Genomic DNA, 14,775 nt, shown 5'->3' with positions numbered 1-14,775 from the left:
TTGGCAGAGAAGGATGAAATGTTTGTTTCCTTCACTTTCAAATGATAATATTTGAAATGCACCCATCAGTGTACTGAGATACAGTGTTATAAATGTTCTGTGGTAGGCGATTCCATTGCCTGCAGTAAAATGACTGCCTTTTTGATTAGTTTAGAGTCATCTGAAAAACAAAAATGTTCATCTTTAATCATGTTTAGCTTCTCACCCGAGGAAAATCGCACAGAGTAGTGCGGTTTATCATTTCTTTTTCCAGCGTCCCACTGCCTTTTCCAGCAAACAATAAATGTGTAGTTCTGTATCTCTATAAGGTTGGGCCATAAACTCCTGCTTAGTATTCAAATGGAAAGTTGCCCTTTCAAGATTAGCTAGATCTGTCAAACGAAGATATGATTCTCTAACATTTAAAGATCTCGACATTTTCCACCTCCACCGTACAAGCCTTTTAGCTATTAGCTTTCTCTGTTAAGGAGTGTTTTTGAATCTTATTTAGAGGTAGTCTTTCTTGGTGTATTCTCAATTTAACTGTTTCACATCTGAGCTAACATTGTTGTTGCTACCCACATTCAACCTACGGCTACTAGGACATGGATGATATCTTAGATATTTAGGTTACCTTTTCTTTGCGACTGTCAGTGTGGATTTCAGCCTTCATCATTTAAACATTACCAAGTGATTTCTAAACCCTGTTTTGTGTAGATTTAAGTCTTTGCTAAATTTCAGCATGTGCCTCTTAAATCCAGCCTGTGTTTGCATACAAATAAATATTTATGTGTGTCCTTTTTCTTGAATCTAATCTTCCATGAATTTTAGACATATTAAAATACCACCAGATAGGATGGCATTACTAATCTTTTCATAAATTTAAAGAGCTGTTTCTTGTCCCATGCCTAGCAGTGTGCTGGCTTTATCATTTTTGTCTGGTTGATCTTCCTCTAAATGGATTTGAAGGAAGGGCTTTTGAATAGAATGGGTGCCAGACGACATACAGGCTGGCTTTGTATAACGTGATTATGTGGGTACAAGACACTTCCTGACTTTTTGCCACTGGCCCTTCCATAGTGAACAGAGGTCATGGCCTCTGCTTTTAGTACATTTCCCTCCACCTTCCTCTTTCTCTTCTTTTATTGTGGCCACTTAATTTTTTTCCTTATCCTGGATTATTTGTGTGCTCTCACTCAGATAAGCAGTCTTCCCGAAGACTCTGCCCCTAACTCGGTTTGACTTTGGACTTTAAATGCATGATAAATTGTAATTCATACATTAGTGAGTAGAAACGGCTTTTCAGATAGAAAAATGATAAGTTATTATATTACTTAAGATAATTCCCAAGGTTTTTCTGTGTGTGTGTGTGTGTGTGTGTGTGTGTGTGTATCTGCCTAATGATAAAACTTATTCTCGTAAGCGGCATTTGCTTATTGTAATTAAATAAACTCCTGTAGTATGGCTAGGTGAATAAATATGAGTTTATTTACACTTTAGGATAAAGGAATCCTAAAAGCATCACCCGCTGAAATAAAAATTTGTGTTCCCATGGAAGGAAAATTAACGTTGGCGGTGAAAAAAGTTCAACTATGTAATGGTTACAAATGCAGAATTCTTACCTTGCAAGCCTTGTGTTGAATAAAACCCGCATTGTTCTTTCAGTACATTATTCAGGTGAAATACAAAGGAGAGAGAAAGCAGGCAACAGCCATCTCCGATCCTCCAGAGTTAAGAGAGCCAAAGAAAACCAGGAGAACATCAGCAATGTGTGATCATGTTTCTTTAAGTACTGTTTTCTATTTTACTGGGTGGCAGCAGACAATGGGGGGCCCAGCACTCACACAGGTGAAGTCCCATGATGCATTCTGTTGCTGGAGGGCCCGTTCCTGGAAGGTGGAGATAGGATTTCGCCCTTCTTTCTGTTGGACTAGCACAACACTTCGTGCGTGCATTTATTTATCCGAGAACATGTTAACTGAATGCCTGCTCTGTTCTTGTTCTTGGGAAATTCAAAGATGAGTGAGGATCCTCAAGGCCTCTAGGAGAAACAGACAGAGGCATAAATACCCATTATGCATTAAGTGCTGTAACCATAATTAATAGTTATTGACTGTTTACGAGGCTTTTGGAGTACTTTACGCGCAGTGTGTCGTTTAATGATAAGCAAGTATTCCCTTTGCAAAGTGTTGTGGAAACGCAGAGAAGGAAGGGTATGTCCTTGAGAGAGAGAGGAAAGCCCTCGGAGGAAGAGTAACATTTGAGTTGGATCTTGAAGAATTAATCACAGTTGGGGGGGTGGATGTCGTGAAGAAGTGCCTTCCTGGCAGAGCAAACTGAACCTGTTCAGAGTCCAGGTTCTGTCCAAGGAGAGGAAGGTTTAGTGTGATGGGTGCATGCGATGAAAGACGGCAGAAGATGATGGTGAGAGAGAAATTGTGATTCGGGCTCTAAGGAGTCACGTCGGGAACCCCAGTGTTTCCTAAAGTATGGTTGGTATATAAATGATAGGTGCTTGGCCCATGAGCAGGCCATGATTTAGGGATTGTATTGTTTTAATGTATCTCTTTTTCAAAAGGAAAGGATAGTCGTGTTCAATTTATCAGAGACACATAACACTCCCATAAAATAACTTTATTTGAAGATAATAGTGACCTAATTTGATGGAAGACGACTACTGCAAATCACAGCACAGTTGATAGCTGGCCCGACATAAGGCAAGTGGTGTGCACACGGTAGAAATTTGGACAATAGGGAATAAGGGGAAGAATGTGGACCCTGGTCTCCTGGCTTGATCCCAGCTCCAGCCCTTACCTGCTGTGTAACCTTTATAAGCCACCAACCTCTCCCAGCCTCAATTTCCTTATCTGTGACACAGGAGCCATACCATTAAGGGAGGTATTACCTGGAGAGCACTTAGCATATTTGTGAATGGATGAAAACAAGACATGAACAGTCGCCATTATCAGTTTGATTTCCCCAAACTTACATCCACCAGACATTGGTTACGATAGTTTCTCCACATCCGTAATGCCATTCAGCAGACTTTTCCCCTCCGAGCTCTACTCGGAGTAATCTTTCCTTATATCCTGCCATCCGTAGAGATTACACTGGATCTTTTCTCACTTTAACGCAGACACAGACACGGACACAGAATCTGCCTAAACTCTCAACTACATATCACGGCACAAAGAAAGCCGCCCGCTGAGGAAAGCTGCCACACGGAAGGGGCCTGACCCTTTGTCATTTATTTTCCAGGCTTGTCAAGCTTCTCTTCACTGGCACACTCACGGTTAAGGGTGTGCATCCCGGGTGCATTTTATCTGCAGGCCCTGAAGGTCTTGTGATGTCTTAAAAAAAAAAAAAAAAAAAATTCCCTTACACTAAATTTAAACTCCGGAAGATCATTAAGACCGTCCCTGTGGAGTTCCTTATAATAGGATTTTAACCTCCAGTTTAACTTTTGCCTGTCAAAGATTCATTTGATGGACCCACCATTCTGTTCCTTTGTGCTGGAGGCTCATTTATTTCCCGGGGTGTTGCAGAATTGCCGGAAAACTGACCACAAATGTTGGGGCCTGATCCTCCAGCTAAGAAAGAGCACCTCAACACGGCAGGTCAGGAAAATTTCCATAAATGCGAGTCAGAGCACAGGCCTTCCCACGTGGGCACTTTGTAGATAAGGAAACTTTGAGGTTCGGGGTGTGTTTCCGCAGTGACAGCCTGTCACGAAGGGGCAGGCATGGTGCCATCCTCCTTGCCGATGAGAGGAACGTAGGATTTTTATTTTTAAATACGAAATGGTAGTTTGCTAACGTTGCCTTTGTGCTCTGAAGAAAGGAACTCACGGAAGGGATCACTTATTATTCCCGGTACCGATCACACTCGGAGGGGCCCCCGACAAATGATGCGACGCAAAGAGTAACAGCCAAAGGTAGAGTTCAAAAACATTCGGGCGAGAACAAGCTTGCAGCCTGGGCTCGTGGCGATGGTGAAGTCTGCTGGCGATGCGCAGGTCCCCGTGAACTCCTAAGGACGCTTCTTTTAATCTGTTGCAGACTGTGGGCGCACCTTTCCTTCACATAACCCCACCCTGTCTCGCACCTTGTCTGTCTCTCAGCTCCGGTACAAAGAGCCGTGCCACAAAGCCACGCCGGTGAGCGTCACGCCAGAGATGGAGAGGGTGAGGAGAAACCAGGAGCAGCTGAGTGCGGCAAGTGTTTCCTCTGTGTTAGCAAGCGTCACACACTTTTATTCTTCACAGTGGTCTCCGCAAAGCTCGAGCCCTCTACGGATCGGATGCTCTTTTCTGCAGTCCCATGCTCAAGGGCAGGAACTTTGGTTCTCCGGTGCGATCTGGGAAGTTTGGGATTGTCTGGCTATGATTTAGCCGTGGTCGTTTAGTCAAGAAGCCTTTGTTAAGCACCCCAGCGCGCCAGGCGTGATCCTGGTTACTGGTACACAGAGATGGGTGAGACCTAGTTCCTGTCTCCACGGGCCTCATAGGTTCGTGGGTAAATCTCTCCTTTTGGGGAAGGACCTGGAGAGAAGTGGGTGTGTTGTCAACCTGAGAAGAAGAATTTAGTTGTTAGAATAGAGCAGGAGAAGACCCGGCTTGACTGGGCTGCTAAGACATACCGTCAAGGCAGGGAACCTTGTAAATAAAATGAAAAACATTAGTCAATCATCAATGATTTATTGCTAATAAAGGAACGAGAGTTAATAATCGTGAGATACTTCCAATATGGCATGTGTGCTGAACGCTTTCTGTGAACCCGTGAGGTCGGCGCGATTTATTTCTCTGGTTTGTAGGTGTGGGAAGCTGAGTCTTGGAGAGGTCAGAGGACATGCCAGGGACCCACAGTTTGAAGGGCCGAGCTGGGATTTGACCCCAGGTCTCCCTGGGTGCCCCTGGGGACCCCAGGTGCCCCCTGCTAGCTATTTTTCCCATTTTTTGGACCCTTTTGTGGAACTTTTACCAGTATAAACAATAGCGTTCTTCTCCCAAACAGGTAGTTTTGAAAGACTTTACAATGTGAGTGTGAGTTCTTACAGGTAGAGGAGAAAATCAGGCTGAACACCACCTGATCCTTATAATATCCCTGGAAGGCAGTAGGAGGGAGAGATCTTTAGCTTCTTTTGAAGGTGGAAGCCCCAGGTCAGAATGAGAGTAAATGGTCCTCCAGAGGACCAATGGTCCTCCAGAATGAGAGTAAATGGCCCAGGCTGGGCCAGCAGCTTCGCTGTGGTTCTCTTGGAATGGTTCATTCCTGTGTTTCTCCCCTATATTCCCATTGCTTTTAGTGGTGGGATTTGCAGTTTGCTTTGGCATTGAACAGCAAAATATTTATTGAAACCATCATTTATTTATTTATTTATTTATTTAAAAAATGTATTTATTTGGGGGAGAGTGCAAGCGGGGGAGGGGCAGAGAGAGGCGGACAGAGGTTCCTGAGCGGGCTCTGCGCTGACAGGCTGACAGCAGCGAGCCCGATGTGGGGCTCGAACCCAGGAATCACACGATCGTGACCTGAGCTGAAGTCGGACGCTCAACCGACTGAGCCCCCCAGGCACCCCTTGAAACATCATTTTAAAGAAGCACAATGCCATTTTGTGCTTGCCACATCAGAAGAGTAAGGATCCAGGTGTGGACATGAACTGACCGGTTTCTGCATGTCTCCTGTGGGGACAAGTGTGGAAAGATAGGGTTAATTTTGAGGCTCATGCTCTGTGGGGTGTGTGTGTGTGTGTGTGTGTGTGTGTGTGTGTTGACCATTCTGCTATCTACTAAAATTCTCATTTATCCTCTGCAGGTAAAATACAAAGGAGGGGTTAAACAAGCAACTTCAATTTCTGATCCACCAGAGCTGAAGAGAGCTAAAGAAAACCAGAAGAACCTCAGCAATGTGTGACCTTAGTAACTTTTTTTCCTTATGACAGCAAACGTATTCTCAACATGTCAGTGAAGAGTTGTGTTTATAAAGTTCTCAAGTTGATACTGTGCTCTCAGTTGACTGCCTGTCTAACTTGAAATGGTGTGGAGTGTTAGGTATGGGTACAGCCAGGCATTCCGGGCTCCAGAGTTCCCAGTGGCCGCCAATTACGATTTTTGGCGACCGATTATCGTGGCTCCCTCTTGTCTGCACGCTTACAGTTGCTGTCGTTCCACAAAGGGATGCGGCGATGGCTCCTAGCATCTTGGCCCTTCGAATAAGCTTTCCCACTGCCTTTCTTACCTGTATGTGTTCTTGTTTGTTAGCCTGTCCAGCCCTGTCGCCCACTCCCAGCTCTCGTCACTTTATTTTTGGATGATGACTTGGGGGGTAAAATTATAAAGTGTGCAAGCCTGCGCAGGTCACACGGGACAGGCCCATTTTTCAGGGCACTTGTAAAGGGGGCTGTTCGTTTTTCCTCGAGCACCAACTCCTGGCCTGTTCTTAACCCCTTTCTGTTTTTGTAATCCCTAGGTGTAGTTCAAAAAGAGCATCTTTTTTTGAAGTCATTAACATACAGATTGGGTTCTCTGCGGGTGCCTGGGTAGCTCAGTGGGTTAAGTGTCTGACTTTGGCTCAGGTTATGATCTCGCGGGTTCTTGAGTCTGAGCCCCGCGTCAGGCTCTGTGCTGACAGCTCAGAGCCTGGAGCCTGCTTCGGATTCTGTGGTCTCCCTCTCTCTCTGCCCCTCCCCTGCTCACATTGTGTCTCTCTCTCTCAAAGATGAAAAAAAACAGTAATTGGGTTCTCTGGAAGAGGAAATCTAGAAATCTATTAGGTTCAAAGAAATATTTTATTCTTCAAACCTTTAAAGTCTTTGGGGGCAGATCATAAAACAAAGGCAGGCTGTTGTTTGGCCATTTTCCTAACAACTGTGTTTTGGAGAAGTAGGTGCCCATCTCTGCCCGATATATCTAGGGGCAAGGTTGATATAACTCCATTACTCTCAGAAAGGAACTTAGTTATTGAGAAGGAAGAATGGGGTCATGGGAAGTGCAGTGACCAGTTTTTGGATGACCACAGTCACCTATTTAGGCATCTTTTTGAAAACCCTGCTACAGTTAATTACTAACAGACTGCAACAGTATATGGGTACGAGTGCCTTTAAGGCAACATTTCTTACCATGTTCCTTTGTGATGCAGTGCTCATGTCTGCTTTCCTGACAGTATGCCCATGTATTTGAGTGTATTCACGGTGACGTCATTCCCAGCCAGAGACGCAATGGGATGAATTCAAATTGATTTCAGATGCAAGCCTTTTAAATATGGCTAGCCCTCCGATACCATCCTCTTTTTTCCGTTGTGCCCTTTTCTCGGCTAGCTCTTTAAAATAGCTACTGTGAGACTCTTATGTAGGTGAATTGATTCACCGTGCTCTTTATTTTTTATTCTCCGCAATGATAGGTTTATTATAAAGGTCAGCTGGGAAGAGCCACAGCTTTAAGCGTAACTCCTGAAATGGAAAGAGTGAAGAAGAATCAAGAAAATCTTAGTTCGGCAAGTTGCTTTTTTCATTTTGGTCTGTTACAAAGGATGCGTCCTTTATTATTTACTTGCAGTCTTTTTCTTGTTGTTGTTTTTTTGCCCCCGTGAAAATAAAACGTACTCTCAAGAAACATTTGTGATACATGCAGTAGGTCCACGTGTAATTTCAGATGATTTCCAAAAGCTGCCGTTGTGCAACTTGACGTCATCATGCAAGCCCTTCCTCGGTATTTCCAGATGTGACCAATGGTTACATTCAAAGTTTAGTTTTAAACTATATTATGCTCCTTTAAACAATGATTCATGTTATTTTAGCCAGTGTCTTTGAAAGTGGTGAAGTCTTTGATGCGTAAGTTAAATAATTGTCATTGTGCAGATGTATCCCATTGAATGTGAATTGTTAGATGTTCTCTGCAAAACAAAATCAGAAATGACTCATTACTCCAGAGTAGGGACCTAGAGGGAAAAAAATCTTTAAATGCATTGCGTATAGCATTCAGTTATTCATTAAAGGCCCGTGGTGCACATCAGTGTCTTATTTGGATTGTATGCTTTCTTTTAGTAAATATCAGGGCTTCAGTTCCGAATTGCACATGTGTCCTCAGGTCCTCAATCGTTGCTTTCCTCATATCATGCATAACCAGCTTCATAGATAGCAGAGTTCTGCTGGTCAGTTATCAAGAAGATAGCTCATGCCTGGGAATCAGCATTTAGGGTTTACGGTTTACAGTTCACCAGTGGCATTTCTGTCCAGAGATGCTGACCATATTTGACATAAATTACCTTTAAGCTGTGGCCGCTTAGAAGGAAATTAGATCTGATACTCACAGTTTCTTATTCTCCACAATGGGGAAAAAAAAATAAAAGGAAATAGAGGGATGCTTGGACTTGGTAGGTATATATTCTTCAGCAGTGTTATGGTGGCAAACGGGGAAATATTAGAAACAGAAAAATAAATTTAGGTTTCATTTAGTGTGGATTTTTCCTGTTTAATTTAGTGTGGATTTTTCCACTGTTCCCGACTACACTGTTAGTGGATATTGCTCACTCACACGTTGGTTTTCGGTTAATCGAGAGATTTAGGTGGTTTTTGCTTTAGTTTTTAAAAGTGAACTTTGAGAGCAAAATTTTAGATTGTTACCCTAGAATGACATGTAATTCACTGAACAACTTACTTGGGGAATCATTTTGAATTTGTTGTAGATGTGTCACTCATTTGGAAAGTTTGAAAACGTGGCGTAATGCTTTCTCTTACAATTGTCGTGTTGTTTAAGTACGTTCTACTGTGTCCTTTGCAGGTAAAATATACCCAGGACCATAAACAGATGAAAGGTAGACCAAGTCTGATTTTAGATACGCCTGGTCTGAGATATGTCAAAGAAGCACAAAATCATATTTCCATGGTAGGGTACAACCAGCTCCTTCTTCTCATGACTAAAACATACTAAGGAACGGCCCCACCCGGTATACAGAAGGCGTTGTTCACCATTAATCTGGATAACTAACCAGCATGAATGCAAAGCAAAACGCAGATGGGACCCTCCTTTGCGGGGGGGGGGGGTGACCGCTAACCACACTGAAATGTAATGGAAATATTTAGTCTAATAAAGTAATTTTTCTCAGTGATATTTGGGGTGTGTTTTTATTTCTAACATGACTACTCTAAATGCATTTTGTGAAAGACATTTGCTTGGACTTCTTTTCAGTTAATCTGAAGACAGAGCTTGGTATGTTTACATGTTGCAAAGAATGTAAAAGTTAGGTATGTTTTTTTTTAAAGCAGTTGCCTGAGATATAATTTATCGGCCATAAGGTTTCTTCATTTAAAGTGTGCAATTCAGTGGTATATAGTAAGATTTATAGAATTGAATAACTACCACCGTAATCCAATATCAGAACATGAAAAAAATGTGTGTTTTGAACTGTGTATATATATATATATATAAAATATATATATAATATATATATATACACACACTGTGTATATATATAATATATATATATACACACAGTGTGTATATAATATATATACACACTGTGTGTATATATATATATATATAACATATATATATATACACACACACACGTGTGTGTGTGTGTATATATACACAAAAAAAATCATGTCAATGTGTGGAAATAGAGTATCATTTTAAAACCTATTAAAATTTAAAAAATAGCAAATTAATTTGTACCTAAGTTAGTACATTTTAGGAAATCGCCAGGATTAAACAATATATATCTTTTAAACCTTCTCACTGATATACCGGTTTATATATAATTTAAAAGAGCTTCTCACCATAATGAGGAAAACCATTGTGAAAATCTCAGCACTTGATTTCTGATGCTAGGAAGCTGACATTTCAGACACTATTTTTGGAGTAATTGGAAAAGACTCATCTGTGTGGAAAATAGTCTAGATGTAGTTGATTCTGTAACAGTTGCCGTTATGTCGAAATTGTGTGAGCTCTGTTAACAATCAGGAAATTTCAGTTGGAGTTTATGTTGTTTTTCCTTTTTTTCAGGTAAAATATCATGAAGATTTTGAAAAGACAAAGGGCAGAGGCTTTACTCCTGTTGTAGATGACCCCGTGACAGAGCGAGTGAGGAAGAACACCCAAGTTGTCAGCGATGCGGCCTACAAGGGCGTCCATCCTCACATTGTGGAGATGGACCGGAGACCTGGAATCATTGTTGGTAAGCTGACGGTTCTCAGCAGGTGTGCACGGTCAAAAAGGTGGTCCTTGCCCCCGCTGTAGAATCAGCCTCCTTATTCATTGGACTCGTCCTCAAATGTTGGATGTGGTGCCCAATTGAAAAGGGATGACAGGCTAAGTGTTAACTGTTTGTGCCACGTTGAATGGGATTCATGGTCCTTGTCAGCTATCGTCGCAAATCTTTTGAATTATTGGACCTTCTCTGTCTTCAATAACTTGCTGGTCTTAAGAGTGTTCTTACTTCTTAAGCCAAGGAGCGGCCCAGATACCAGCCAGGAGTGATAACAAAGGCCGGACAATTGTTTTGTTTTCCTTTAGCTAACGTACTTGAGCAATGCCTTGTAGTGCAGACATTGTCTACATGGGGGACAGAAATAATAGAACCGATCCCATGTAGGACCTTTTACCACAAATAGAAGTGCCAGAGAGATTCTGATGGTATTCCACAATATGAAGAGCTTATATTTTTTTTGATATTATCCCCGAGTGGGGATAACCGAGAGCTGTCTGCAAGTGCCATAAATCTGAGAGGAAGGAAACTTCTCACTATTCCTCCTAGTTCGTCTGGGCGCATGTTCAGAACAAAGTTTTGAATGGTGGCTGAGACAGCAGTGATCACACTGGAATCTAAGGCAGGGCTAGACAGGACAGTTACTGAGTTTTCGGTATGCACAAACGACCCATACTTCCAAATGATTGTTCTTCTTCAGAGCAGTTAGCGTCTGAATTTTTGTAGCTAGCCCAGTTCTAAAGCTCAGATAATATTTTTGGGAACCATGCAACATGCTCACCAGCAATCTCCATGTGAAGTTAGCTTCATCTTCACAAGTAAGAGCTTGCCTTTTGGAACTAGTGAAAGGCCATTAGAGGTGAGCTGAGGGACGGAGGTGCATATCTGACAGGGTAATGTCTTCATATAAAACAACGGTACTGAAGTCAGGGCATAAGTTTGTTGAGTGATTATTAAGTGAATCTGCAAGTCTTTTCCAAGAGGGATTCCAAATAGATTGGCACACCTTCCAGATAGCTCTGCACACCTTCCAAAGTTGATTGTTTAAAAGAATCATATTCAGTTGGGTGGATAGGTTGAGATGTTTTTGTTGAAAGTAACATGGAATTCGTTTCTTTTCTTTTCTTAAAAAAGTTTTTAAGGGGCGCCTGGGTGGCGCAGTCGGTTAAGCGTCCGACTTCAGCCAGGTCACGATCTCGCGGTCCGGGAGTTCGAGCCCCGCGTCAGGCTCTGGGCTGATGGCTCAGAGCCTGGAGCCTGTTTCCGATTCTGTGTCTCCCTCTCTCTCTGCCCCTCCCCCGTTCATGCTCTGTCTCTCTCTGTCCCAAAAATAAATAAATGTTGAAAACAAAAAAAATTAAAAAAAAAAATTTTTTTTAAATGTTTATTTTTGGGAGGGAGAGAGAGAGAGAGAATAAGTCGGGGAGGGGCAGAGAGAGAGGGAGACACAGAATCTGAAGCAGGCTCCGAGCTCTGAACTGTCAGCACAGAGCCCGACACGGGGCTTGAACTCACGAAGTGTGAGATCATGACCTGAGCCGAAGTTGGACGCTTAACCGACTGAGCCACCCAGGTGCCCCTGGAAATCGCTATTTTTTTCTAAATGCAACATATATGTCTCTAAATTATTCCCTTACTGGGTAATCCAGTGGTCGGTGCATTTCTTCTTTTGGGGGGGAGACTGTTTTCCACTGAGGACTTCCCTACGAAGCCCCAAAATGCAGTACATTCCACAAACGAACTTTTGAACCAGGCAGGGAGTAACTGAAGTGAGTTGTTTTTAAAGTTTACTTATTTATGTCTTGAGAGAGAGAGAGAATCCCAAGCAGGCTCCACACTGTCAGTGGGGAGCCCACCGTGGGGCTTGAACTCACGAACCATGAGATGACCTGAGCCGAAATCAAGAGTTGGATGCTTCTACTGAGCCACCCAGGTGCCCTCAGGAGAGAAGTTTTTGTTCTTTCTTTGGTTTTCTCGGACAAAAACCTCTCAGTCACTCCCTGGGAATTACTCACATGTCCTTAATCAGCAGTTTATGTCAAACATTTTACTTCTTTGAGCACGAGTGTTGGGGGCTCAGGGATGCGGGGGGCTGTCTGGTATGCATGTGTGTTGGGTGATGAGTCACAGGCTGCAGACAGAAGGACAATGAAAAATAAACCAGGCAACTTAAATTTGCTCACAAGATTTTCTTACCAAATCCATGTGGGTGCGACTGTCCCTTTGTTCTCTGATGTCTGCAGGACCGTGGGTTTGCCTCTACGTGTTTGCTTCTTATGTACATCTTTTTCCAGACTTGCGCTTGACTCCGGTGCTGGCTTTTTAAGATTCATTCTTGATTTGTTGATTTCTTCCTTTTGGTAAAAGACCTCAAAGTTTGGCGCACAGATCCTGGCTCCATCTTCGACATTGATCCCCTGGAAGACAATATTCAGTCTAGAAGTCTCCATATGCTCTCTGGTACTGCTTACATTTTGAGTTCCTCCTCATTTACGTGGTTTTGTCCTCAAAGTGCAGCTCATCTGAGCCTTAGAGGCACCTGGTGCCAACTGTAAATTGTGAATTTTTAAAGTTGAGGATTTGAAAAAAAAAATGCCATGCTGCTTTAAAATGCCATTCATCATGCATGAAAACAAACCTCACAAAACAGCTTTTTAATATATCAGACATAGATTAGTTGTCCCAGGTTCACCTAGAAAGGTGTCCAGAGCTTCCTCGTTTCTGCTTTTCATTAGTGAATGTGATTTGATAGGTTTTCTGGGCTTTCAAATGCAATTATTTGGATTGCGTTAAACTGCTAAGATATAAAGGAGATTCGTTTCTCCTTTATATAAAAGGTGGGGGAGGTGTCCTATATAGCATCATGAATGTGTTAAAATAAAATAGACTTTTTGGTACCCTTAAAATTTATCTCTGAGTTTTCGTATAATGCAGAATTTATGGCGTATGTCGCAAGTTCACTCGACTTTTAATTTAGACCGCGTGTTTCTAATTAAAAGCAAAAACCGAATGGCTTGGATATTTGGGTACAGGGATAGCATGCTTTGACATTTCAGACTTTCAGACAGTGTTGAACACACAGAAGCCTTGACAGTTATGCAGTTATTTCAAACAATATAAATAGATGTATTATATCCTTTGGGTCTGTCTCTACCCCCTGATTTATATTCTACATTTAATTACTGACATTAATAAAATGGAAAGCCCAAGGGAAAATAGGGACTCTAATACTTTTGTCCTTGGTTTGATCTACATAAGCAGCCAAGCTCTCATTAAATTTTCTGAAGATAAAGAAAAGGCAACAAATACTTACGCTTGGCGATTCTTGAAAACAATTACATATAACCAGATGCTAGGTTTGATAGAAACATTTTAGTTTGCTAGTGTTTCCTTAGTTCTTGTTAATTCCCCACCCCACCCCCATTTCTCCTTTAAAATCTACACTTAAAATGAGCATAAGTGATTGTTCAACCTTGATGCACTTGACACAGCATATGCGGAAGTTTGGTAACAGGTGGCTAGAACTTGTAATGCCTGAGCTTTGGGATTTTTATTTATAAGAGACCTGCTTTGTGTCCTTGTTACACTTTTCAGTAATTTTTTTGTTGTGGTTCTTCAAGTCACTTAATCACAAATACGAATATTTTCCTTCCGCTGTAGAAAAGGCGAGTCACTATAGGAGACATCGTTCTCGCTCTCATTCGAGCAGTACTTTTGGCACAGGTCTGGGAGACGACAAGTCAGAAATATCCGAGATTTACCCCAGCTTTTCATGCTGCAGTGAGGTAACCAGGCCATCGGACGAAGGAGGTAGTAAATTTGAATCAGTCTCAGAGAACAATAATACAGTTTTGCAAACCTGTCGTAAGTGTGCCTAACATTCTTCACCTTTGCACAAACGTGTAGCCTGGGTGTGTTTGAAAATTTTAAATTCTGTTCAGAAAGTGGAGTCCTTTTCTTTTATACTACTAATTTGCATTCCTGCACGTTTGTTTTTTCCTGTCTTTCTTCACTATTTTCACCGCCAATGGATTTTTAATGACAAAAGGGTCTTGGGACCTGCTGTGTGAGTTTGTTGCATGATTGTGTGATGGAGGTACACAGCCAGAGTGGACATTTGGGTTCTGTGGAGTTTGCGTTTGATTTCCATTGAGGGAAATCAATCTTACAGTTATATTGGAACAGCTAGAAGGGGTTGCTATGAATTTGTGTGCATTTATTATTTTATTATTACTTTTTTTCAAGTTTACTTATTTATTTTGAGACAGAGAGAGCGAGTGCGTGCAAGTGGGGGAAGGGCAGAGAGAGAGGAGCCGAAAGCACAGAGCCCGATGTGCGGCTCTGACTCAGGAACCATGACACCTGAGTCAAAGTGGGACGCTTAACCGACTGAGCCACCCAGGCGCCCCTTGTGTGCGTTCTAACGTTGATATACATTTGCAGACAGAGTTAGATCTTGCCTAAAAGAAATCGGCTGTAGGGGCGCGTGGGTGGCTCAGTCGGTTGAGTGTCCGGCTTCAGCTCAGGTCATGATCTCACAGTTCGTGGGTTCGAGCCCCGCGTCAGGCTCTGTGCTGACAGCTCAGAGCCTGGA

General features: G+C 42.3%; 1 protein-coding gene across 14 annotated transcripts in view; it reads left to right on the top strand.

Moving 5' to 3' along the window:
- NEBL (nebulette) overlaps nt 1-14,775 on the top strand; it is a 356,435-nt gene that overhangs the window by 316,352 nt on the left and 25,308 nt on the right. For 6 of the 14 annotated variants that reach the window (XM_027073573.2, XM_027073571.2, XM_027073569.2 and 3 more), the window contains 7 exons: nt 4,100-4,192; nt 5,793-5,885; nt 7,377-7,469; nt 8,756-8,860; nt 9,980-10,151; nt 12,549-12,641; nt 13,842-14,045. In XM_027073573.2, the coding sequence (XP_026929374.2) occupies nt 4,100-4,192; nt 5,793-5,885; nt 7,377-7,469; nt 8,756-8,860; nt 9,980-10,151; nt 12,549-12,641; nt 13,842-14,045 (853 nt within the window). The remainder of the gene's footprint in view (nt 1-4,099; nt 4,193-5,792; nt 5,886-7,376; nt 7,470-8,755; nt 8,861-9,979; nt 10,152-12,548; nt 12,642-13,841; nt 14,046-14,775) is intronic. The other 8 variants (XM_027073575.2, XM_027073567.2, XM_027073566.2 and 5 more) reach the window with 7 other exon arrangements.

Source organism: Acinonyx jubatus, chromosome B4 (genome assembly GCF_027475565.1).
Source record: "Acinonyx jubatus isolate Ajub_Pintada_27869175 chromosome B4, VMU_Ajub_asm_v1.0, whole genome shotgun sequence".
Classification (NCBI taxonomy): domain Eukaryota; kingdom Metazoa; phylum Chordata; class Mammalia; order Carnivora; family Felidae; genus Acinonyx; species Acinonyx jubatus.
This window is presented reverse-complemented; position numbering and strand designations above follow the sequence as displayed.